Below are 23,503 nucleotides of genomic sequence, written 5' to 3'. Positions count from 1 at the left end.
AGTTAGAAGTGAATACTTCAAAAATGCTCAATTTTCACGAAAAATTTTTATGCGAAAATTCACATTATATTAGATTCTAGTTTCTACGTCATGCTCAGGGGGAAAAGATATTTTTCTCAAAAAAAGGGTTTCATTTTAAAACCGTTCTAGATATTGTATTATAAAGTTGATTTGGGTAAAATGATAACAAAAAAAGTTTTCTTCTCCTCTACATTAACAGTACAAGGGTGTTTTGCGTATACTGATGAAGGCAACAATCATCTTCGAAACGTCTATAACTATATAGCAAAAATTTTGAGGAACCGGTCCCTAAAACATTATAATAATCCAAGAACACCGCAACGTTTGAACGTAACAAGTATATATTTTCCTTTTTCATTTACTATTTTGGATTGAAAAAGTATGTAAGTTTGGAGAGAAGCACGTCTACGCTTGTAAATTGATAAATTAAAATCAAGTACATGAACAAAATGAAGCTCCAAGAATCAACCCCTTTAATAACTGCAAAATACTAACAAATTTGGGCAATATTAAAAATAATAGTTCTTAAGAGAATAATTTTTAAGGCTATACATTAACAGATTAAATTCCATAAAACTTGGAAAAAATGGAACGCAATACATCTGACCACGTCACTGGAAAAACTAACGATTTGGGATGAAACGTATCAAGAACCACGTAGTAATTCTCCCTTTTACATTTTATGATTTTGTACTATTTTTATTAGCCTCAAAATATTTTCAAAAATTTCGAAAACATTTGAAAGTTTCCGAAATATTACATGACTCTAGGTAGATTTCAAATGCAAATGGACACTATTCTCCATTCTCGATAAACTGCATTTAAAAGCTACGTATTTTAGTTTTTCTCCAACATATCATTGGACCGAAGTGAGCCAAACTTTAACGTTCTGTGTATTTGGGCAGTAATTGTTACTCTCTAAAACCAGTAACAAAAAAGGAAATGAAATTTTGGGAACAATGACAATTAGATATATTCAAATAAATTATTGTAATTCAATAGAACATACTAAACAATAAATATACACAATATACAAGCAAAATTAGCTAATCTTTTTTGGTTTTTACACCAGGAACTTGTTCGAATTCTGACCTCAATGGAAAACTTTCAAATCCTTTCTCCATTGGAGCTGGTAAAGACCCTTTAGCATCAACTTCAATGGCGTTTTTCTTTTTCATCTCCATTATTGCTAGATTTCTTGCTATTTCTTCATCAGTAGGTGGAATCTTTCTTCTGCCTATGATATTTACGTCACACTTGACAGTGCCACCGTTTACTTAAGCACACACACACACACACATACAAACAGAAATACTCTGCCAAATAAAAAACGAAATCCATCAAATAATTGGATTTTTGCATCAACATTCAAATTACAAGTAAAGAAAAAAATCAGCTGTCTAAATTTTAAAAATATTTCATTAATTCCCAATTAAAAAATTGCGTAATTATAAATAAAATTGTAACTTGTTACCTCTTAACCATGATTCCCATTCAGAAGACATTTCACTCTGGAAATCGTCCTTGATTACAGGTTCAAACCATCTAGTTGGCTTGGATTTAGAGCTTGATGAACTAACTGGAATCTCAAAGAATTTGTTCCCAAATGTGTCAGTACCCATGTAATTTCCTCTAATCTGTCTGGGTGTCAATGATTTTATGAAATTGCCAAGAATCATTCTAATAATGCCCCTAGAGGGAGGTTGAGCCATCTGGAAAAGTTATGATTTTCATAACTGATCCTCTTTATATTAGGGGCATAGTGAACTACCAAATGCAAAATTTTAATGCAAAGAAATAATTATTTATATTACAATTAAGTACAGTATAACTTCCTTAATCTGGACAGTTCCCAAATGAAGGAAGAAGTGACTATAGCTTTGCTAATATCTTCAGAACTATTAATATGAAAACCTTTTCTACAGAAAATGATAGAACAAACTGTTGGTAGATACATAACAGAGGAAACACTGGGATGACAAGCAAAGGTCAACATTTCATTTAGTACCACATAAAATAAAGAAGGCTTATTGAGACAGAAAGCTTTTATTAGCACACTTCTTTGACATGAAAGAAGATTTCTGTAAGGCAAGGACTATCATAATTTATTATGCTCTTATGACTCTGGGGCATCCCTCTTCAATTATGTAAAGAACAGCTGCTTACCACTATATTAAGTAGTGCCTCTGCTCAAACAGCTCTTTGGGAAAACTTCAGACCAAAAGATTCAGCACACAGGTATAAGCTGATGTTTAAGATGATACTGGATAAGTGCGTTAGCAGTGTTTGTGACATGACGCAAATTGCTTATAGGGGAAGAAACAATAATGGGGTACTGGGAGAAGACTGTCTGTCAATTCTGGCAAAACAGTGCTAGTCCTTTAAAACAGAGAGAAGACAAACACAGGATTCAGACAACCTATGCTGTATAGGTAATCTCTACTACTGAAGTCAAAGGCTAAATACCTGGTAATGACCATCAACAGAAAGTTAACCAGGAAAAGTCATGTATAAAAAACAATGGGTAAAAGACAAAACTTTAAATTTCAATTACTATACTGGTTTTCACTATGGTGACCAGACCAGGAGTCTGTAATGGATTCACGGTTTGATGATCAGCAATGAATGTGATCTGCTATGGGCTAAAATTGATGAAATTACAACGAATGGCCTGCCTGGTTGTGATGATTTAGGGCCAGAAGCACTCAACATCTTGCTGAGATTCCAATCTCGAGATTAAGAAGAAGACTTAGGCTTTCAATAAAAGGATTGAAATTTATAAGCACTGAAAGCTAAATTACTGTGCCAAACTGGTTATTCAAAGATTGCTGAACTTGTATGACAGAGTATTCCAATTTTACTCTCAGAGGAAGAAGGCCTGAATAATCGACCAACGCCGAAATCACTATTTGTAGTATGGAGTCCAAATTTAAGGGGGTGAAATATCCACTGAAAGAACATTGAAATTCTCAATTCTTACCTGAATTTGTTGATGGTACACTATCAATTACACCTTCACCGATTACGAAACTGTTGATTACAAACAAACTGACTGAATATTAAGTGTTCAAATGTGCAAATGTTTATATTTTTAGCATTATTTGGGCCGATTAAAAAAACAAAATGAAAACAATTGAATTAATTTTGTTTGTTTCTTATGCCATCTAACGTGACTTTGACCTTGGTTGGTTGACACCTGTCACAATCAACGTCATGCCTTTTTATCTGTGTTGCCAAATGTAAACAGTTGTTCAATTATATAACCATTTTATGAAACTGAAAATTAAATTAAAATAACCTTAATCCATTAGATAAATTTCGACCAACTCCAAAGTCAAGTTTAATAACTCAACTGGAGTAATAGAGCTGTATTTTTTTCTTTGTGCGTCTTTTCTTTTCAATTATTTAGAAATGTTCTATTTCACATTTGTTTAGGAATTATTTGATTTGAAATAATTGGCAATGTTGGATTTCCTCAAAACAAAATCAAAATAATAAACAACTGTTCATCTTTGAGGGGTCGAGTTCTAGTTTAAATTAAATAAAATGGACTTTTCAACTCGTACGATAAACTTGAAAATTAAGCATTTCGATTATTCAGGTACCTTATAAAAAACTAACAACCTTTAACCTAAAAAGTCACTTTTTCTAGCCGACCCTGGAACTATCGATAAAACGCTGGTCATCTATCCAAATATGGACTATAAAGCCATAAACAAGGAGCTGTTCAATGTGTGCGAAGCCTCACCCGAAAAACAAGTGTTAAAAATCCGAAACGGACAAAACGTCTTGATTCCAGTCTCTTTCCTTGTTGAGAATGAGGAGCCTTATTATATCATTGATGTGGCCACAATATCATGTTTCAGTCAGTTGCGTCCAATTAATGACTACAATCATTAAACCAATAATTTCTAGGTGTAAACACAACTAGCCTATTACAAGATGCTTATGTAGATTCTGTATGCAATAAAGTGAAAACCTTGGAGTCAAGAATAGCACAAACAGAGCTGCTTATGCCTCAACTGGAATGGAGGAAGCAGTCTTATATGGAGGATACAGTATCTGCTTTACTAAATAAAGTTCAGTTTTTGAACAGGCGATTTGATGAATTGTATCCAAAATACAAAGCTGGGACACTGGGCAGGGATCTGTCTCTGTAAGGTGGGGGAAATATGAAATAAAAGGGCAGCATTTATCCAAAGAAACATTATGTGTATAATGAATTAAATATTTATGTTTTAGTTACGTTAAAAATGTATTTTAAATGTGTTAAGTTACGAAAATATGTATTTCGCGGTGCATTCGCTTTATTGTCCCATATTGGGTTATGTTAAAATTTAAAATTAAATTTATTGTGTATGTATTTGGATTCTTAAGATGAATATTCCCGTAATTAATGTATACATTTTAACAAATTAAAAACGATTATTGTGTTTTTTATACAATATTTTTTCTAGCTTTACCTTTCGAGTGCATCTCTTACGTCACGTTATTTATTTTCTTCATTATGATTGGTCTACGTGATCTTTCGTTTCTCCTTGATTGCGTCATCGACAAGCATCGAGTCTAAGAACATAACCTATAAATCGATTTTGATTCATTTCTTTATGTTTATTACGGTTTCCCATTTTTGGAACACTAAAAAACACTGGTTTCACGAAACACGGGTCGAATTCATTGTTTTGTGTTACAACCTTATCAATCATGGTTAAATGCAGCGCATTTGGTTGCAACAGCTCCAGCAGTAAAAAAGACCCCAGAGATAAGCCTGAAATAACATTTCACAGGTAGGCCCCTGTGTTAAAATACTAAATTTTGTGTTAGGTGATTCTCTGCCTCAAGATTCATTAAGATTCCAAACTTTCATCTATTCTCTAGGTTTCCTACAGATCCAGTTAAAAAGAGTTACTGGGTTCAGAATATGGGATTAGATGATTGGGAGCCTACAAAATATGATTGTTTATGCAGTAGGCATTTTGAAAATGAATGGTTTTATAGAACCAGAGCTACTGGATATGTTAAATTACTTAATAATGCCATTCCCACAATTTTCGAAGGTTTTGATACATTAGGTTCACAATCAAAGGTAAATTCTTGTATAAACACATCTTTAAGGGATGTTTCATTTTTTATATTATCTATAATATAAAATGCATATTTTAGTTAATTTATTATGTATTGGTTTCAGAAACTGATTCAAATAACTTCAAATTTAAGTTCAAATGAAAGAAAAGAATATTTTTATCATTATTTTAAATCTTTGTTCTATATTGATTGTTTCTTTATTCTCCTATACCTTCATATTATGAAAAACATAAAAAGGATCAAGAATGAAAAGAAATTAAAACAAATACTAGATTCACTATTGTTGCCAAGTTTTCAAATGAGAGAAAATTATTCTTCATTTTAGCCAAAATCTCGATCTGGAGGAATGATTTGTGCAGTTGGAATATGTAAAAGTCGGTCAAAAAAGGTCATCAAAGAGCGACAAAATATAAGATTCTTTTCATTTCCCAAAGATCACGAAATATGTAAGGAGTGGATGCGTAGATGCAATAGAACCGGCAAATTTTCGCCTGTAAATAAACGTATTTGCAGTTTGCATTTCAAACCTGACGATTTTGAAGATAAATTAAAAGCAGAATTATTTGACTATGTCCCAGTAAAATTAAAGAAAACTGGTAGGTATTTAATTATTAATTTTCAAAATAACTGAACAAAATATGTGAAAAAAAAATTTACAAAAATGTTGGCTCGGATTGTATAGTTGCAGAAAATTTTTAAATATTGTGAAATAGTATATTATCATGCGGACAATGTATGAATAATTTTCTGGCTACAGCAGTTCCATCCCTTTACCTCATACAAGAAGATGGTCTTCCTCCAGAACCTGAAACAGAAGTACACAACAACCATTTCGTGAAATCAATTGCACATAATAAAGAAGATGAAGAGGAAACTATGGAGGATCAAGACCATGATGAGACAGGTAAATACCTGTAGTAAATACCTGGTAAATCTTGTTATATTCATTTTTTCTTTGTAGCTTTAGAAACTATAGTATGGGAAGTGGAAATTCCAACACTAAAACAAGAAGATGAAGACGAACCTGTAAGGTGCAATGTAGATGTGCCTCGATTTTTGGAAGAGAAGGTTCAAACTTTGTTAATGGAAAATGAGAAAGCTCAAAATTTGTTAAAGGAAAACGAATCTCTAAAAACAGAAATTGAAGAGTTGAAACGCGCCAATAATTGCTTGAATAGTCAATTGACGTTTTTACAGAAAGAAATAAAAAAATCCGTTCGTGAAACTTGAATTCAGGATTTTTTCTTTTATTTTGTTTGGAAACAACGCATTAAACATAAGTAGGGATTGTTGAAGCGGTAGAATTGCACACTATTCTCAGTTAAAATTAACTGAAAATAATATTTATCCTCTACTACAGACTCAGACGAAAGCCATTATTAATATTTTGGTAACAAATCATCCAGTTGTGACAACAAAACGTCAGTATGTAAAATATATGAAACACTGACAATTCCTTATTGCAATTGCTGAGAAATAACCATTTTTAACTTGAGTTATCATTTAAAAAAACTGATTTGAGATCAGTGGTTGAGGTTTTATCATTATGCCTCATTTAACCTATGGCTTAAAATTTCATAATTTATTATGGTGGTTACTTTAAGTGGCATTTGTAAATGTTTAATTTCTTTTATATGTCCGAGGTTAAAATCAGCAAATGCGGGCTGGACACTGGTCACTGGTCATATTTGCCAGAAATACAGATGTAGTACTGGTAGACTCTACCCTCTTTAGTGTAAGGAATATAGTTTTAAGTTATTTATATATGTACGTGAAATATAAATAAAAGTTCGCTGAAGTATTTTGTGGTTTATTCATTTAAATAATGTTGTATGAACCTTTAGATATGATTCCTTAAGATTCTTTTCCCAAAAAAATACGATCAAATATAATAAATCAACTTCACACGCATACTACATGACGTCAGCTCACCACAAATAATGTGACAAAGAAATTGTCAAATTAATAAACTATAACAATGATTAGTGGGTTATTTTAAAATAAAATTATATTTAAAGTATTAACATTAATGCTGAATAAATACATATAGTTAGTATAAAATATCTTAATAATAATGCATAATTTACCAATAGAACCAATTCGAGGAACTTGTATGGAGATGTGCCCCAAGTCTGAAACTATACTGTAAGTATTTTCTTTAGCTCTAAAATTTATAAAATTTTGGTAATATAGTAGAGAAAAAGAACGCCTTCTACATATTTTGGAAATGGTTCCTGGTACTCAGAAATGCCCTGTGGCTGATAAAGAGAAAATGGTAAAATCATTTTCTCGATCAGCTGCTGGTAAGCAAATCTTGAATCCGAGAGATCTTCGACCGCCACAAGTTTTACTGAAAACTGTTAATTACCTGCTAGACAAGTAAGTACATTTCTATCATATTTTATATTGTATCTAGGGATTAAATAACTGCAACTCATAACTTGATTGTCTTTGAAGGTAAAATTGAGGGTAAAATACACTGCTCAAAACAATTAGCGGATATTTTCAGTTTTGCTGCTTAATCTGCAACGTAACAAAAGTTGGTTGTGTAAATATACTAAACATTTAAAATTAATGGTAATTAACCAATACATAAAAGGTTCATCATGTTCATCATTAAGTCATGTAGGCAAGTTTAAGTAAGTTTATTGCTGGAACTGCACATAATGAATGAATAAATGCACTGAATAATTACTGCTTTTGAAAACAATATTTTAATTTAAAAATGTTGACCTTGTAAATAGTAAGAAATACAAAGCTGGTTAAATGAGAAAAAAGTTGCATATTTTATAATCTTACAAAATGCTCTTTTAAAATTCATAAAATATTAAGTGCTAAAGAAGATATTTGAAAAAAAGAGCATTTTTTCATTCCACGTCATTTCAATATTTTATTTACATTTTGATACATTTAACAATACCATTTTGGGGGATATTAACTCTTGTTTGTTGCTCATTTGGTATTTGTAGAAAAAAATATGTTAAAAGTTTTACTTCAGTTTCACCTTCAACTGAGTAACATTTTGACATTTTTTCAGTATTCTCAAAAATAATAAAGTACCTTGGCATATAACATACCACTTCATAATGGACAGAATACGTGCCATAAGGCAAGATTTGGTAATTCAAAGCACATCAGTGACTTTAACTGAATCAATATGCATTCTACAACCAATTATAAGATTTTATGCATATTCTGCCTATAGGTAGTTATAATTCAACTTACCAAAAATGTATTACATTTGAATATTGTTGTAGATTATGTGAGGAACCTATTTCAAATTTTGATCCTCACATTAACCAGACGCATCTGCAAGAGTGTCTTAAAAGACTTTTATGTCTCTATGATGAATGGGATAACATATCTGAATTTAATGGCAAAAATCAAAATTGCATTTCATTAAGGAAAGTAAAAAAAGTCAGGCCTATGTTTGAAGCTTTGTATTTAATCTTGAATTTAGGAAGTTCTACTCCCCTTCTTAGGGCATTGAATTTATCAAAAAATATGAGGTATAATGCCACTTCTAATCTGAAGGTATGAAATAAGACTTTATCAAAATATGAATTGTAGAAGAGGCATCATAGAATTGGCAATCTTAGTATCTTTGAATTATTCTAAAAACAATTACGTTAAAGTAGGGCGTTTGATTAAGAAATTGCCTGTTTTACTGCAGGCTGTGGCTATGATACATTTACCTGAAGTCAGAAGGTATCTACTAGAATATTTTCTTTCTAGAACTTATTACAAACACAGAACTTTGTTTTAGACGAGCTCTTCAAACAATGTCGGTAGCATACAACAGCAAAAATTCAACTTTCCCATTAGAACTATTGCAAAAATTTTTGCTATATGAAGATGTGGAATGTACCAATAAAGACTGCATTTACTATGGGGTACAGTGTAAGGAACAAAATGTTGTGTTCATAAAAAGTGACTTTGATTGCTCTAAAGCAGTGGTAAGTTTCTATAGTTTGTACTTTTGCAAAGATTTGTTCATCTTTCCATATTTACTAATGCTGTTGAATTTAGGATAAATTCCATCTAGATCTGCTTCAACTACAGGACAATGTATTTTTTCAGGTTCAACCTACTCATTTAAGGTTTATAGATGATGGATTTAAAAAACGTGACTTATCTGATTTAATTTTAAATGGATGAATTAATGAAAACCTCATATTTGGTTGAGTATTTTTATTTTGACTGTTTATGTTTGAATACTAAGTATTTATTAAATAATTTGTTATTTAAACCTGTTGGTCAATAATTTTTTTTCTCCTGTGACTCCAAGAGATTATCCCCCACTTTCTGATTATTTTTTGTATTGATGGTAAGTATGAGTTTTCAGAAAAACAATTGTTTATCTAAAAAGTAAAAACTTGTGCTGCTTGATTGGGATTAATCTTCAGATATTTCCGTTAAAAAATCTTTCATTCGCTTAAATTTTCGAATTAAAATGCCAAAAATTCATAAAATTTATAGGTGGCAGCTGATTGGAAATATAATAAACACGGTGTCCAAGTGAAGAAAGACAATATGGGCTATACGTATTTCAGAATAAGTCTGCTAACTCTTTACTATAGGTTTTTGTGACAAAAATAAAAAATTAGGTTCATACGGATGTAAGTCTGTTTTCATTTCCTGTCTGAAATACAGGGTGATACTAAATTATTATTTGTTTAGTTTTTTCCCAACAAGTCTGCTCAGCTATTAAATGTTTTTATAAAAATTGGGGAGCGTAAAATACGTGTAGAGATACATCTTTTAAGAGGAAAAATTTTTTCTAATTTCACTAATGGCGTCCTCAGTGATGTGACCTTGAACGTTTTAAACGAAAAATATGCGCCACTGGTTAAAAAAAATAAAAATAATTTTCTGATTGCTTCATATTTTAGAAAAAAATATCTGATTATATTTCTCCAATTATTTTCATTTTTTAAACCAGTAGCGTATCGTATTTTTCGTTTGAAATATCCAGGGTCACATTATCACCCTGTATTTCACACAGAAAGCGAAAACGAAGCCATGATCGTATGAATTTTATTTCTTACTTCGGTCAGTACAGTAAGCGATTGGCAGACGTATTCCGAAGCACCCTGTATAAATGGCAGAAGTTCAAAACAAAAATCTTTATATTTATATGTACAATAATGGCATCCCTTCTCGGCCTGCCATTTACTCTTGAGGCAGCCAAAAACATAAACACAATATACCTTTTTAATAAAAGAAAGTAAATACCTGCTGCAAGCATTACCTTTTCTTAATATACCTACTTAAACACCTATTTCTGCAATTGACAGAAAAGTATTGTTGTTTGTCTCGCGTTTTTCCCAGTGTCAAGTTAAAAAAATTGTGAAAACTCAATTTTCTAACATCAAAAAGCATTGTTAATTTGTTTGGTATAAAGATGTTAGAATGACGTCTAAAAAAAGGAAGATTTACGCAATGAAATATTCTGGTACGTATTTTTTATTATTAAAAAAGCTGCGTCTTACAGAACATCTCTCTATTTTGTCGTAATTTTTTCCTGTGAGTATCTCTATTACATATCACATATACCGTTCAAAACCGTCGTAACTGAAAGAGCATGAGGTAATAATTGTTTATTATTCAAGCACCGCTTCGGTAATGCGTTGGATTTCACAGATGGTACTCTTACACATTATTGAGACGTTTATTTTCATTTTCACAAGTTTTAATCTTACAATTTTGTATTTGTTTTCTACTTGTGCCCACGAAAGATCACTTTTCCGCACGCATTTGAGTGCGTAAATGTATTGGTATGGATATATACATTAAAAACTGTAATCAAGCTTTCGCGTTCTACTAATTTACCCCTTCCAGTTATTTAAAAAACACTGTTTAAAAAATTTAACGTACCTTCATGTGTCTTTCTAAAGGTTACTTATGTGGTCTTCGATAGGTAGCCGTAAAATGAAAAACGTCCAACAAAAAATTAATCTTATCGTGAATGTAAATATCTTACAAAACCAATATTGAACATTGTATAGGTGAGAGAATTGTCTGATATAAAGCCTTGCTTTACTATTATTTAACAACATAAATGAAATGCTGCATGCTATATCACATATAAGTACACTCCCGAACAAATTTAAAGGGTACTTTTGATATTTCCAATTTTTTTCCTCTGATATCGGAAACTGAAAAAGTTATATTGTCGTTTATAACATTGAACGAGAAAATTAAAGATCATCAGGAAGAAGAGATTAGCTGAAGAGAAATTGTAAATACGTCACAAGAGACTGTCAGGTACAGATATCTTTGAAACTCTTGCGATATTTTTCGCCTCATTTGTGGGCACTTAGTTTTTATTAATGCACAACAATGCATGACCCCATGTCGCTGAAATTGTTCAAGAATATCTGCCTAAAGTTGAAGTTGAAACTATGGATTGGCCTGCAAGAAGTCCTGACATGAATCCAATAGAGCATGTGTGGGCCACGCTTATAAGACGAATGAGAATGCGGCAACCGCAAAAATTTGAGGAATTGCGAAACTGTTTACTTGAAGAGTGGAAAACCATTTCTCAAGAAGAAATTAGAAGTTTAATAGCAGGAATGCGCCAGAGAATTAAAGGTGTCGTTAATGTTAAGGGAGGAAACACCAGCTACTAATTTTTAAATGTATCATTCGTTTTTGTTGCTAAAATATAATTTTGCGATTATTGGCTTTTTTCGTTTTTTCGCAATTTTTTGTTTTATGTACAATTCTTTGATGTTAAATAAAAAAACGTCGGTGTTTAATGTAAATTTTCAATTTTATCTGATAATCCTTGAACGATAATATTAGAAGCGTTGCTTTATAATATGAAAAGACAAAAATAGTAGGAAATATTGAAGTGATCCTTTAATTTTATCCGGGAGTGTCCGGAAAATACCGACATCCACAGCTAATAACCCGTCAAGGCCAAATACGCCTCAAAGGCCCACACTGTACAGAACTCTAATCTGTCGCCAGATTCCTTTCACCTTTGCCAAACATTTTATTTTCTAAACTTATTTTGTAGAAACTCCAGTAACCGACCAAATAACTGGTTTCAACCTGACTGACGCCAGCGTTCCATTGACACAAAAAGACTTCGGATCTTTTTCAAATGGTCCCAAAACTCAAGGAATAAAAAATAATAATATTTTTGTAAGGTCTCAAACTGAGATTCCCAGACCGGCAAGGGGATTTCAATTCGCCCGTTCGGGAGTATTACATGCTTTGCAGACTACAAGAGAAATCGTGATGGATTACCAAGAGTTCAGAGGAATTCCCAGAAATGAGTACATGACTGCTGGGGCAGCTCGATAATTCCCAATTATTTTTTAAAACAATTTTCCAGAGAAATAACTTTTGTCACTCTGGTAACATGCCTGTGCACACAAGCCTACACAGCAATTATTACCATATTAGTAATGTTATGGAATTTGATGCCCTTGGTCGATGGGATTGTGTACTTCATACGCTTCATCCTGGATAAAATGATAGACATAGTTCAAACTGAGGACTACAAGGAGAGTGCTGTTAAGGTCGCAATTTTATTTGGAGAGTTGACCATCATCACATTTATAATTTTCATAATTTTGGGATTTATTTTTATGCCCGTGTACGTGCTGATGGCAAGGCTTGTCAGCAAAATCTATAGTTGCCTTGTGGTCGGAAGTGGACTTCAGGGATAAATGGATTGACAATAAATTTATAGAAGCATACAAGTTTTGGGTACTTTTACGTTTTTTAGTCGTTCCCTCTGAATTTTTATTGAATCGAAATAAAAAAAAAACTAAATTTGTTTTGCAACTTTCACTCAGCTTTTGAATGCCTTTCGCAGAAATAATGACCACCTTCCTCCACGTCCTCAAAGTTAAATTTCCTTCTGGTGTAAAATCGGATCAGCCAATATACTACTAAAAGAACATATGTAAATGGATTCATAGCCACAGTTCCCGCACTATTGCAAACATTTCCAAACAAAAAAGGAGTTGTAGGATTTGCAGCTAAGGCAGCCAAAAGCTGTACTTGCTCAAGAGCCTCATTCTGTCTTTGGGAAATTAGATCCCTCAAGAATTTTATGTACAGTCTTCAACACAAATGAGATTAAACGTAGCATGAAACATGTATAACTCGATGCATAACAGAGTGATAAAAGGGCGATCAGACAGAAAATCTACTCTATCAGGTCTTCGCTAACATTGGCCAAAGTTTGTCCAGTAACACTTTTACATTCCAGAAAAATTCTACCTTTCAATTCTTGAATATTTTCAAGTCGAGTTCTACACATTTTACTTTTTAAATACTTCCGTAGGAAAAAGTTTAATAGGCTAAGATCTGGAGATTATGCTGGCCATTCTAATGCACCTCTTCTGTTAGTCCATTTTTCCGAAAATCATTCATATAGTCATTCTCGATACAAACTTTATTATTGTCTCGTTAACAACGGCTCACAGCACTTATTAAAAAAATCATTTAACTCAATAAGCTATTTGCGCTTTTACGCATTGTTCCTTTCAACTCCCGACTCCATTAACGGATATCAGTTTTCTTGGTGCAATTACATGGCAAATTGAATTCCGCTTGCGACGATGTGTCCCTCGATGGGGGATGCTATTTGAAATATCAAAATGAGGATAGCTGAAGGTGAGGAGGTGACTGATACAATTCTCTCTAAGGTCAAATAGCCTGCAGAACTTGGCGCGTATGTTTGAACAAGATGATTATGATTTTGAATGTGCCTGTAAGTAAAAAAGGGGAACCATGCTATACTTGGGCGGATTTTATCGGAATGCCATGCAGTAAAATTCCAGAGCTTGCCTTAGCAATTAAGGTAGTAAATTATACACATGGTGTATACGAATATTATTATTATTTATTATCAGTTTTCAATTCACATGTTTATTGTTTTGCCATAGAACATGTGCAGACTGTGGATTTAATCAGTAGACCCCTACATTATTACTTCTCATTTGCATCCTTATGGAAACATAAAAAATCCTTAAGTCTACCCTGTTATACTCGCCATCCTCAAGACGGATATTGGCGGATGTATTGATGAATATTTATTGAAAATGACGACACATTTTTCATTTTCTTATTCTAAAATCGCGAGACATATCCGCCAATCACCCGATGTCTCAAAGAGAGTGAGTTTTAGCCTATAAATTGTCATTTGGTTTATAAAATTATCAACACATTAACAACACTCACTACCTACGGGTATTGTTTCGAAGTCGAGGGTAAATTCTCTTCTTGAAAACTAGTCGTAGAATCTTCTTTTAATGCTAAGGGAGGCGCCTAAAAAGTATAATATTGGATATATCAGTGTTTTTCAAATTACCGTTCAAACGCATTAAAGTGGGGAAACATTAATTTAAATGTATATGAAAGTGTTTGCTGAAGTGTTTAATGCCTAGAAAAAGCTAAAGTTACCAGCAACTTAAACCAAAGATGGTGTTGCATAAAATCTGTTTCAACAACGAGAAGAAAACGGATTCCGCACTGTCAGAAATATGAGTTAGATACTGATCTAGACTTCTTGCACAGATGGCTGTCTGTTTCTGACGATTCAGATCTGGTTTCCTCTCCTGCAGGAACAGAGCTAGAGAAATTTGTTAGCCAAGAGCCCAAATGGACCTTGATTTTATTTAATGATATACAGGGTGTTCGAAAAAGGTCGTGCCAAACTTAAGAAAGTTATAGGAGACATTGCGGTGAACGATTTTTGCATAGAAACTTCTAGTTAAAAATTGAGTCGTTTCTGCTCCAAAGTCGTTTTTGTCCAAAAGTGTAATGTTAGTTTGTTGACACCAAAAGACTTCGATTCGTTTTTAGTATGACAAAAAAACTATAATAAAGATTCAAAATGACCATTTCCCACCTGGTTACATAAATTTGTTCTTTGAATCATTGAAACGCGCGCTCATTATAAGATGTGCGGATATGGCTGCACCAAAAGAGAGGCTGCCATCCCTCCTCCTAACAATTCCTCTTGGGTGGCTGTAGGAGTTTCATACCAACGACTTGATGTAACCTCAGAGGAAAAAATCTAACGGTTTTAAATCGGGACTTCGCGCAGACCACCTGATAGGTCCGCCTTTTCCAATCCATCGTCTATAAAAATGTTCGTTTGAATGATTCTACATAGTACGAGCAAAATGTTCTGGTGCGCCATTATGTTGAAAATTCTATATTGCATGTGAGCGTTTTAATGAACGCCCTTAATAAAACAGAGGAGACAAAAATATGATTATTTTGTTTGTTTTTATTCTATTCACTCAAGTTGAATATCAAAGTCTTTTGAACAAAAATAACTCTAGAGTCAAAACGACTCATTTATAACTAGGTGTTTCTATGCGAAAATAGTTCACCGCGATGTCTCCTATAACCCTAAGCTTGGCATAATATTTTTAGACCACTCTGTATAAGTATTTTGTGATAAAGAAGGATAAAGTAACATGAGCCTTAGAGTTTAGGTTACGATTTACATAAATACAGGCCCATTGTGTTGATCACAGATGATTCCCATCCTTTTTTGCGCATAGGAACTGTAGTTTAAACTCTACCAAAATTAGTAACAAGCAGAAGCAAAAAGCATTTTTAAAAGCGTCAGCAGAATACGTCAAAGCATTAAGTAGATACCAAAAGAACAAATTCTTTAAACCTTATAAAGCATAGGAAGTATTGGTGTAACCACCCTTTGGAGTGTCTTCGGTCTGTAATAGAAAAGAGTGTTTTTGCTGTATGTGTTTTTTTCATATTTCACATATTCTTTATTATTTTAATACCTGTTTGTCCTCCTCCAACGTAGGCAAAAGATCATCGGTCGAATGCGGACTGGGCGTAGGCGGCAGCCTATTGGCTGACATTGATAACGAGTTCATTTTTGACAGCCTCCTCTGCATCTCTCTCTCCTCCTTTTGTTCTCTCTCTTGTTCGTACCTCCTGGCACTATAGCTGCGCATGGAGCCGGCGCTGTGTATCGATGCTATGCTCGGCCTTCTCGAACCTTCCAGAAACAAACATCATCACTCTAAATAAGCTTTTTTGTGTATCTACCGAGTATATCGACCACGAGTAATAAGACGAGTGCCGTTGTTTTATCTACGCATTAGTGTATAAAATAAAATTTGAATCCTGGATAAATAAATTGATTTAATGGTAAAATTTAGAAATACATAATATTGTTACAACCCCCACTGGGACAGGAACGTGGGAAAATGTTCCAAAAGATGCGCAAAAACTGCTGGAAAAGTTTGGAGATTAACTCATTCGTCGATACTTCCCGAACGATGCAAATCTATTTAAAGTCCCATTTTTAAAAATTCGTTTTAAAAGACGACTATTTTTTAAGATTTCCAAGATCCCGATGGTGAGATCTAAAGAGCAATTTGATTAAAACCTGTTATTGCTTTCTTTTTGGATGAAAAAAAAATAGAGAGAGAGTACGAGATCGTGGGGCAGATCAGGGACGTGCTGCCCATTTACGGTATTTACACTTATTATATATAATATCTGACAACACTTAACATAAGGGTAGCAAATACACGAAGAGCTAATCATGCAGCCTAAAATGCAGCAATTTATGTATAAAAGCAAGTACTACAAATCTATAAGTCTCAGAAAATGTATATGCCTCTGCCATCTTGCTCTGTTGTTAAGTACAAAAATGGCATATTTTTGTTACAACAATTTCAATCCAATGACGATTCATAGTTTGAGTTTCTAAATTTTTGAAAGAACACAAGTAGTGATTGTATATATTTTTCTAAAGAAATTTAGTTATATACGAACATATCTATATCTTAAATCTCCCATATTGTCCGAACTTTCAGAGCCCTAATCTCTATCAAATTGAAACGTTAAAACCCATTGGAGTATCAAATAGAGTCAATACGGGTATCATCAGTTCAAGTAGAGACATAGAGATTGTGCAAGTGGAAGAAGGGCTGCATAAAGTTAATGTGCCTTCGCCAAAGACCAGCATCGAAATGGGAGGAGTCAGTTCCAGTGATGTTTCCACTTCGATGTTTAGATTGGTATCGATTTCTCTGTCTTTGCGGCGATGGAAACGTTTAAAAATACCACAGGAAAGGGTAGCCATATAGATAAATAAAAAAAACGATTAATCCATCGCTAGAACTTAAATTAGTAAAAATACTGTGTGTAAATTAGTAAAAATACTAAAGAGTGAGACATCTGGCAACACTGGACTGACTCCGCCCACTTCAACCACTAGCCTCGCAATCCGCTTCGATGATCCTTGTCGGAGGCATATTAAACCTTATGCGGTCTTTCTTCTAGTTACATAATCCCGATGTTTCCACTCCGGCAGGTGATACCTGTATAGGCCAAAACGTGTGGAAAAGTATTGCAGCTGAGAACTTTTCAACAGCTCACGCGCGGTAACCACGTTGTCAAGTTGTCATTTATTTTGCTATGAGAAACTCCCACGACAAAGTAAAGCAAAGTGTGTCAAAACTTAAAAAATCCACGTAGTATGTGGAATATGTACTATCAGTATTGACAAGGTGTATTGTCCGAGCTGTACCCTAATCAACCTGCCACCCTTGTCAGTAGGAAAATGAGAACAGTAACAGTGCCCGCTATTTATTATTAATTTTCTTAGCGCAATATTTCTTCTCTAATGTGTTTGCCCCCCAGCCCCCGTTAGTACACAGTGAACTACAACACAGAGCGGTATTGCCAAAGTGCAAAAATTTCCTCTAAAGAAAAATCAGCGAATCAAAGTCGACATCACAACATTTTAGACATCATCTCTATGTTAATACCGAGAGTCGAGCCTGCATTAGAGCCGCCCACGACGTAATCGCAGTAAGACAAGAGCAAGATAGCGGCGGCTCGAGCCGCACCTGTACGTGACTGCGGCACGGTAGACGAGCCTGTGCCGTAGCGGTGCAGCGTTGCTACGCTGCTGGCCCTACGCGTCGACGAGCTGGCTGTGCGCCGAGTTGACATTTGCGATGTGGCACCGGCGCGCGCAAGGATAGGCAGTGGCAGAGAGCCTGTAAAAGACAAACACAGTGGTGTGGACAGGGACGGGATCAGCTCTGCCGGATTGTCTCGGTGTTGTGCTAGGTTCCACATAGCAGGCAACAATTAACAATCTATCGCTGATGATTGATGGATGTTACTGATTAAGTGAAAACTTTGTCGCATGAAAGTTTAGATATAGACACACAACGATAAGTACACTGTCCAAAATGCATACAAAAAAGTCGACGTGAGGGTCTCACCTGGATCGCTTGAAAACAATATAGGTGGCGCTAGGTTGGCATTCCCGAAACGATGCCTGTGATGCCCCGATCCGTATAGGTTCTGATTGAACAAGTGCAGCACGAAACATATGAGGCCTGACAAAATCGCAATGCCTGAGAGGACTCCAGCAAACGTGGAGAAATCCTTAGTTATTACCTGAATATCTACAGAGAGAATTACTAAATGTTCGTGTGTTCAGACTTATTTTACCTTCAGCGCAGAAGACTCTTTTCGATGGTTTTTGCAGCACGACCGAATGGTAGCCGGCCTGGCATTGACAAATAGCATTGTGGTGTATTTGGATACACAAGGCGTGTTGGTCCGAATATCTACAAACCTCGTGGTCGTAACACTGGTCTCCCAATTTTTTAGCTGGAAAAAAGAAAAAGAAGGTCATCTTCAAATCAAGACCTTTGCCTAGTCAAATGGACACTTTTCCCATAAACTGGAAATTGATGCGATTGTTGACCGTTTCCAGACAAGATCAGCCAATTAAAAGTCGAATTAGTTATGATCGCTGGCTGAGAATTGACTTATCGCAGACTTGCATTATCAAAGGCTGTGGATCTTATTTCATTACTACAATCAAGTCAAAGATCAGGGACAGCACCCACAATCATCACAATCATCAATAGGTTGACCAGCTATAGGTATATCTTCTATTGTGGCGAAAGCTTCAAAAATCCTGGCACATGTGACAAGAATTATGTTCAGGATAGAGGGTCAGCGTTAAGAAAACGGAAATTACAATGCATAGTGGCTCTTTCCAATATATTGTATGCCGCAGTATTGAGGACGTTATAAAACCACCATGTAACAGCCAAAGGGCAACAAATACACAGTCCAACTTGTTAGCTATCCAAGCTTCGTCCCTTAAGTAAATAATTGGACAAGAAGGTCAGCGCGTAATCAGTTATATTATATTTTATACAGAGTGTTCCAGAAAGATTGTGCCAAACTTAAGGAGATTATAGAGGACATTGCAGTGAATAATTTTGTTTTAGTTTTACCTCCATAGTCATTTTTATTCAAAAACTGAATGTTGGCAGCTCATTTACACCAAAAAACTTCGATATTTACTTCAGTTTTATTAAAGATAACGCAAAAAAATTTAATAAAGGTTCAAAATGACCTCCCTCAACCTGGTTAAATAAATTTGTTCTTAGAATCATTGAATCGCGCGGCCGTTGTGAGATGTGCGGATAGTGCTATACGGAAAGATAGGCTGCTGTCACTTTTCCCAACAGTCGCTCTTGAGTGGCTACAGAAATTTCATATATCAACGACTTGCTGTACCATCGGAGGAAAAAATCCAACGAGCTTAAATCGGGACTTCGCGCTGGCCGCTGATAAGTCCGCTTCTTCTGATCCATCGCTCATAAAAAGGTTGGTTTAGGTGATTTGGCACAGTACGGGCAAAATGTGCATCATGTTGGAATTACATTCTATCTCATTTAACCATAGAAACAAGTCAGAGAACTCTCAGCATAAAGGCACGCAGCCTCTCTAGTGTGGCATGTTGCTTCGCTATTAATCAAATGTATGTCTGCATACTTTTCAAATGTAAAATAGACCATTTTCACAGTTCGAACGCAAAAGTTTGTCGTCGAAAAAACGAATGTGAAGCACTTAATTTGTTGCTATTACGATTTAAATCAATTTTCAACAATATTGAGATAAGAATGCAATTGATAAACTTGTATGTGGAAACAAAATATTGTTTGTTTTTATTCTGTTCACTTATGTTGAATGTCGAAGTCTTTTGAAAAATATGACTCTGGAACTAAAACGACACACTTTTTACTAGGAATTTCTATGCAAAAATGATTCACCGCAATGTCCCTTATGTTGTAGATGAGACAACTTAAACTTAATGATTTTTGTTGGTTTGAGAAAAATATCAGGCTCCAGTTCACATTTTTCATAGCCTTGTGTCCGATTGTCCCATAGGTCCAACATCTTCCTTCCATGATCCTTTAATTTTCGCAGTACCATACTTTCATGATCATGGAAGTTACACTCTAAAGCACTTGACACGTGAACATAATTCTTCTATTTTCTAGCTCTTTCAGTCTATTTGCATTTTTTCTCATCTTTTAAGGTCATGTGCATGTGCTACGGGTAGTTTAATAAATCCGAAATATACTCTATTTTTGGTTCAGAATAATGTGAAAAATCACGAAAATTACGAGGTGGAAGAATATAATGATTGATATGATGTTAACGTTAAGGTCAAGCTAAGTTCCATGGCACCAAAGAATTTCACCGGCACTGAAATTCCATTTCAGTGATTCTTTGGAATGTTAACTTAGTAGACGTTAGCGGCACATTAGCAATTTGGTCTTTAATGAGATATTGAATATGTCGAAGATTTATTTATAGTTCTTAAGGCTTGTGAATGTGATATTAGAAGAGACAATAAGATGAGGAGCAGGCTGACAGCCTTCTTAAGAAAAAGCATTGTCGGGCGAGGTCACTAATACCATAATGCTCCTAAGTAGCCATGTGTGCTGATTATTTGGATGACATTAAACTGTTGGTCCCTTTGTAACAGGGACTAACAGGTACTTTTCCCACGGTTCTGAAGGACTCATCAGAACTGGGAAAGTTAAGACAACAGAGATAAAGAACAGGCAGTTAATACATTCACTGCCCAATTCGAATTGTATCATCGCACGAGATTCCACATACTTTTTTGTAATTGTTTTGATTTTTTGTGAATAGTGACTGCTTAAGGGAAGATTTTATAGCACCTTTTGAATTTGCCCAGCGAATGCATTTATCATTATATCTCAAATAGGCAAAACCGCTTCTTAGGCTTTCTCCGCGTGGTAGTCAAAGTCCAGAAACAGACCCAGAGGCGTTCTGGGCAGTGAATGTGTTAATAGATTGATGGGCAGAAGAGCGGAAGGGGAGTAGCGAATTCGCTAGTCTGTCTTCGTTCTTTGGCTATAAAAAAAAAACCTTTCCTCAAGCATGGAAAACGTGTCCAACGCTATTCCGACACGTACAACTTCCATGCTCAAATAAAAAAACCTTCAACTTAGTAACTCTCACTTTCAACTAATTTTTTTTTCTAAAAAAGCCAAATATAGTGCCGAACTTGAAGTCGCTGGTATCCAATTCTACATCTAGATTCGTTTCGCTTTGCAAAAATGGAATATTTTTAGGAATGTGCTTCTGTTTCTCAATGCATTCTTTTCGTAACACACATGGAGCCTTTGGTGCATGACAAATACTCACATTTGAATACCGAAAACGTTTATAAAACGTATCCAATTAATCTTTAGACGCTCGTAATAGGGAATAATGACAGGTACACGTGCAGACAATAATTAATTTAACTGTTTCGGTATATTGGCCTACTGCCAAGACCGTGCAGAAGGCCTGAATAGGGCCTGCGGTTCTATTAATGCTGTAATGCAGATAGAAGTAAAGTTTTTCCTAAGTTTTACACTAGCGGTTAAAATGAATCAGAAATCACTGATGACCACTTTAAATCGGAGAAGAAGCCGATTTTAACAAAGTTGGAATAAACGAAAATGATATGAAAAGAAGTTCTATCGGAGGTCAACTTACGTTTGTTACAGCCTGTGTAAGGGTTGCTAAGTTTGACTGGATACTTCTTCTCGCATTCGCAAGAGTTGGTAATAGGATTGCAGTAGACGTGTTGCAGCCTCGAACTGCAAGTAAATTCGCATGGGGCACCGACGTACAGGCCTTTTTCTAAAATAACAAAAATACCTGCGAAAAGGCAGTTTTCGCTCAAAGAATCCGTACCATCGGTAACATTGGCCGGAGGAGCGACTTCTTCTTCCCGCTCATCATCAGTGGCCAACGACAGGTCGTCGTAGTCATCATCAGACTTGTAATTCTTGGTGGGAACGAAATGTTGCCCACCAGTAAAGGGCACGACAGGCAAATATAAAATCAACAACATAGACAAGACTAAGGCGAGGTTTCTCATCTCTTAGGAGTGGTGGTGACTTCGTAGTGTGGGTTAATGGCACTCGATATCATTATTGTTACCAAATTCTGGAAAAGAAAGAAGGAATGATGTGTGAAAATGAAAACAAATCACGTTGAAGAAGAATAATGCCAAGGCTCAGATAGGAATTTTACATAGCTGATAAGATTCTTCCAGTAGGTCAACCACATATATCCGGATTTCGTAATATCCTGCAGATAAATGAGTGTTAATTAGCTATAAACACTTTAGTTGCCGGATGATAACATTCCTAGAGCTTCCTAGTTTTATGTTCGTTTTTATAAATAATACTAGTGGAGTAAATTACTATTTTTCCCCAATGGCGAATTGTTTCAAAGAAAACGGAGGGTAAAAAGTTGCATCAACTTTTTGCACTTTATTACAATTTTGTAAAATATTTCTTAAAATGTTACATGCTGTTCATCTTCGATTTTTTAATAAATTTTCCCAGTTCAGCCAAATTCTTTTGGACATACCAAGATAATCAGAAATTTATCAATTTTCCCTAAAAACACAGGAAGTTTCTGAAAACGCACATATGCTCTTTTCATGATACGAACTCTCAGAAAATCGCCTCAAGCTGTACTAGTTTACTCATAATCTCCTAAATAACTTCCCCCAGGACACTCTGTGTAACTTAAAAATTTCACCCGCCTAATCGTCTTCAGGGACACTTCAAAATGCTTAGAATTTATATTAGAAAAATCCACTCGGAAAGTTCCATTTTGCCTAGATAACCGAAACATTTTCTTCGGGTTACTTTAGCGCCTGGTCAACCCAGGAAGATAGGAATTTCGAAAAACTTCTATCAGAACACTCTGCTTCCGTTTGATAAAAGATTGAAAATCTTCTATTTGGACTTCGCTTCTGTTGTGTTGGGAACTTTGAGTAATCAGAAGCTCACTTTCAGTGTTCCTGAAATGCTCTAACAAAGCTTTCAAATTTTGGAAATTTCCTCTCTGGCGGTTGCTGATTACTCAAAAATTCCAAGAAAGTTTTCTGAGGTCATTCTCAGTTGTGCTACAAAATTCCAGGAATCATTATGGCAATAATAACTGCACATGAAACCAAAATACTGGAGTTTTTGGAGACGCAAAAGTAGAGTCGCTACCTGTCATGCAACGGTTAAATTAATTT

General features: G+C 34.8%; 5 protein-coding genes across 10 annotated transcripts in view; 3 read left to right on the top strand and 2 right to left on the bottom strand.

The window, feature by feature from the left end:
• Positions 1 to 23,503, bottom strand: part of LOC136413888 (uncharacterized) — a 148,456-nt gene that overhangs the window by 124,492 nt on the left and 461 nt on the right. The window contains exons 2-9 of one of the 5 annotated variants that reach the window (XR_010752504.1): positions 22,159 to 22,413; positions 21,958 to 22,104; positions 18,589 to 18,750; positions 18,357 to 18,542; positions 17,892 to 18,125; positions 15,888 to 16,108; positions 15,764 to 15,815; positions 13,958 to 14,397 (exon numbers count right to left, since the gene is read on the bottom strand). Coding sequence is in view for 1 of the 5 variants with exons in the window: in XM_066397647.1 (XP_066253744.1) it covers positions 14,314 to 14,397; positions 15,888 to 16,108; positions 17,892 to 18,125; positions 18,357 to 18,542; positions 18,589 to 18,750; positions 21,958 to 22,104; positions 22,159 to 22,345 (1,221 nt within the window). In the remaining 4 variants the exon portion in view is untranslated. Of the gene's footprint in view, positions 1 to 13,952; positions 14,398 to 15,763; positions 15,816 to 15,887; positions 16,109 to 17,891; positions 18,126 to 18,356; positions 18,543 to 18,588; positions 18,751 to 21,957; positions 22,105 to 22,158; positions 22,414 to 23,503 lie in introns of those variants that run through there. The other 4 variants (XR_010752503.1, XR_010752505.1, XM_066397647.1 and 1 more) reach the window with 4 other exon arrangements.
• On the bottom strand, positions 970 to 3,160 carry LOC136413897 (NADH dehydrogenase [ubiquinone] 1 alpha subcomplex assembly factor 2). The gene is made up of 3 exons (XM_066397658.1): positions 3,002 to 3,160; positions 1,496 to 1,733; positions 970 to 1,258 (listed from the first exon to the last, which is right to left on the bottom strand). The coding sequence occupies exons 2-3, from the start codon at positions 1,731 to 1,733 to the stop codon at positions 1,068 to 1,070; spliced, it is 429 nt and encodes a 142-aa protein (XP_066253755.1). The 5' UTR covers positions 3,002 to 3,160; the 3' UTR covers positions 970 to 1,067.
• LOC136413896 (uncharacterized) lies at positions 3,464 to 4,293 on the top strand. Its single transcript, XM_066397657.1, has 3 exons — positions 3,464 to 3,622; positions 3,674 to 3,886; positions 3,937 to 4,293. Exons 1-3 carry the CDS (start codon positions 3,568 to 3,570, stop codon positions 4,179 to 4,181), a joined length of 513 nt encoding a protein of 170 aa, XP_066253754.1. The 5' UTR covers positions 3,464 to 3,567; the 3' UTR covers positions 4,182 to 4,293.
• Positions 4,587 to 6,486, top strand: LOC136413892 (uncharacterized). Its single transcript, XM_066397651.1, has 5 exons — positions 4,587 to 4,808; positions 4,900 to 5,107; positions 5,432 to 5,702; positions 5,864 to 6,010; positions 6,068 to 6,486. Exons 1-5 carry the CDS (start codon positions 4,726 to 4,728, stop codon positions 6,334 to 6,336), a joined length of 978 nt encoding a protein of 325 aa, XP_066253748.1. The 5' UTR covers positions 4,587 to 4,725; the 3' UTR covers positions 6,337 to 6,486.
• On the top strand, positions 7,081 to 9,355 carry LOC136413837 (SAC3 domain-containing protein 1). 2 transcript variants are annotated; one of them, XM_066397570.1, is made up of 7 exons: positions 7,081 to 7,251; positions 7,303 to 7,485; positions 8,144 to 8,311; positions 8,364 to 8,615; positions 8,677 to 8,814; positions 8,873 to 9,062; positions 9,187 to 9,355. In XM_066397570.1, exons 1-7 carry the CDS (start codon positions 7,181 to 7,183, stop codon positions 9,262 to 9,264), a joined length of 1,080 nt encoding a protein of 359 aa, XP_066253667.1. In that variant the 5' UTR covers positions 7,081 to 7,180; the 3' UTR covers positions 9,265 to 9,355. The 2 variants fall into 2 exon arrangements, with proteins under 2 accessions (XP_066253667.1, XP_066253666.1); XM_066397569.1 differs by having other exon boundaries at positions 7,300 to 7,485.

The sequence above is a fragment of the Euwallacea similis genome, chromosome 15 (genome assembly GCF_039881205.1).
Source record: "Euwallacea similis isolate ESF13 chromosome 15, ESF131.1, whole genome shotgun sequence".
Classification (NCBI taxonomy): Eukaryota; Metazoa; Arthropoda; class Insecta; order Coleoptera; family Curculionidae; genus Euwallacea; species Euwallacea similis.
The sequence above is the reverse complement of the archived record's forward strand: the minus strand, read 5'-3'. Positions and strand labels throughout refer to the sequence as shown.

What these genes read in the sequence shown, in the direction of transcription:
- LOC136413897 (XM_066397658.1), bottom strand. Translation starts at nt 1,733, where the DNA reads ATGGCTCAACCTCCCTCTAGGGGCATTATTAGAATGATTCTTGGCAAT. An exon ending in ATGGGAATCATGGTTAAGAG is followed by an intron (nt 1,259 to 1,495) that starts GTAACAAGTTAC and finishes TAAATATCATAG; the next exon opens with GCAGAAGAAAGATTCCACCT.
- LOC136413896 (XM_066397657.1), top strand. Translation starts at nt 3,568, where the DNA reads ATGGACTTTTCAACTCGTACGATAAACTTGAAAATTAAGCATTTCGAT. An exon ending in TAAGCATTTCGATTATTCAG is followed by an intron (nt 3,623 to 3,673) that starts GTACCTTATAAA and finishes CACTTTTTCTAG; the next exon opens with CCGACCCTGGAACTATCGAT. An exon ending in GGCCACAATATCATGTTTCA is followed by an intron (nt 3,887 to 3,936) that starts GTCAGTTGCGTC and finishes AATAATTTCTAG; the next exon opens with GTGTAAACACAACTAGCCTA.
- LOC136413892 (XM_066397651.1), top strand. Translation starts at nt 4,726, where the DNA reads ATGGTTAAATGCAGCGCATTTGGTTGCAACAGCTCCAGCAGTAAAAAA. An exon ending in CCTGAAATAACATTTCACAG is followed by an intron (nt 4,809 to 4,899) that starts GTAGGCCCCTGT and finishes TCTATTCTCTAG; the next exon opens with GTTTCCTACAGATCCAGTTA. An exon ending in AGTAAAATTAAAGAAAACTG is followed by an intron (nt 5,703 to 5,863) that starts GTAGGTATTTAA and finishes TTCTGGCTACAG; the next exon opens with CAGTTCCATCCCTTTACCTC.
- LOC136413837 (XM_066397569.1), top strand. Translation starts at nt 7,181, where the DNA reads ATGCATAATTTACCAATAGAACCAATTCGAGGAACTTGTATGGAGATG. An exon ending in CCCAAGTCTGAAACTATACT is followed by an intron (nt 7,252 to 7,299) that starts GTAAGTATTTTC and finishes TTGGTAATATAG; the next exon opens with TAGAGAAAAAGAACGCCTTC. An exon ending in TATGCATATTCTGCCTATAG is followed by an intron (nt 8,312 to 8,363) that starts GTAGTTATAATT and finishes ATATTGTTGTAG; the next exon opens with ATTATGTGAGGAACCTATTT.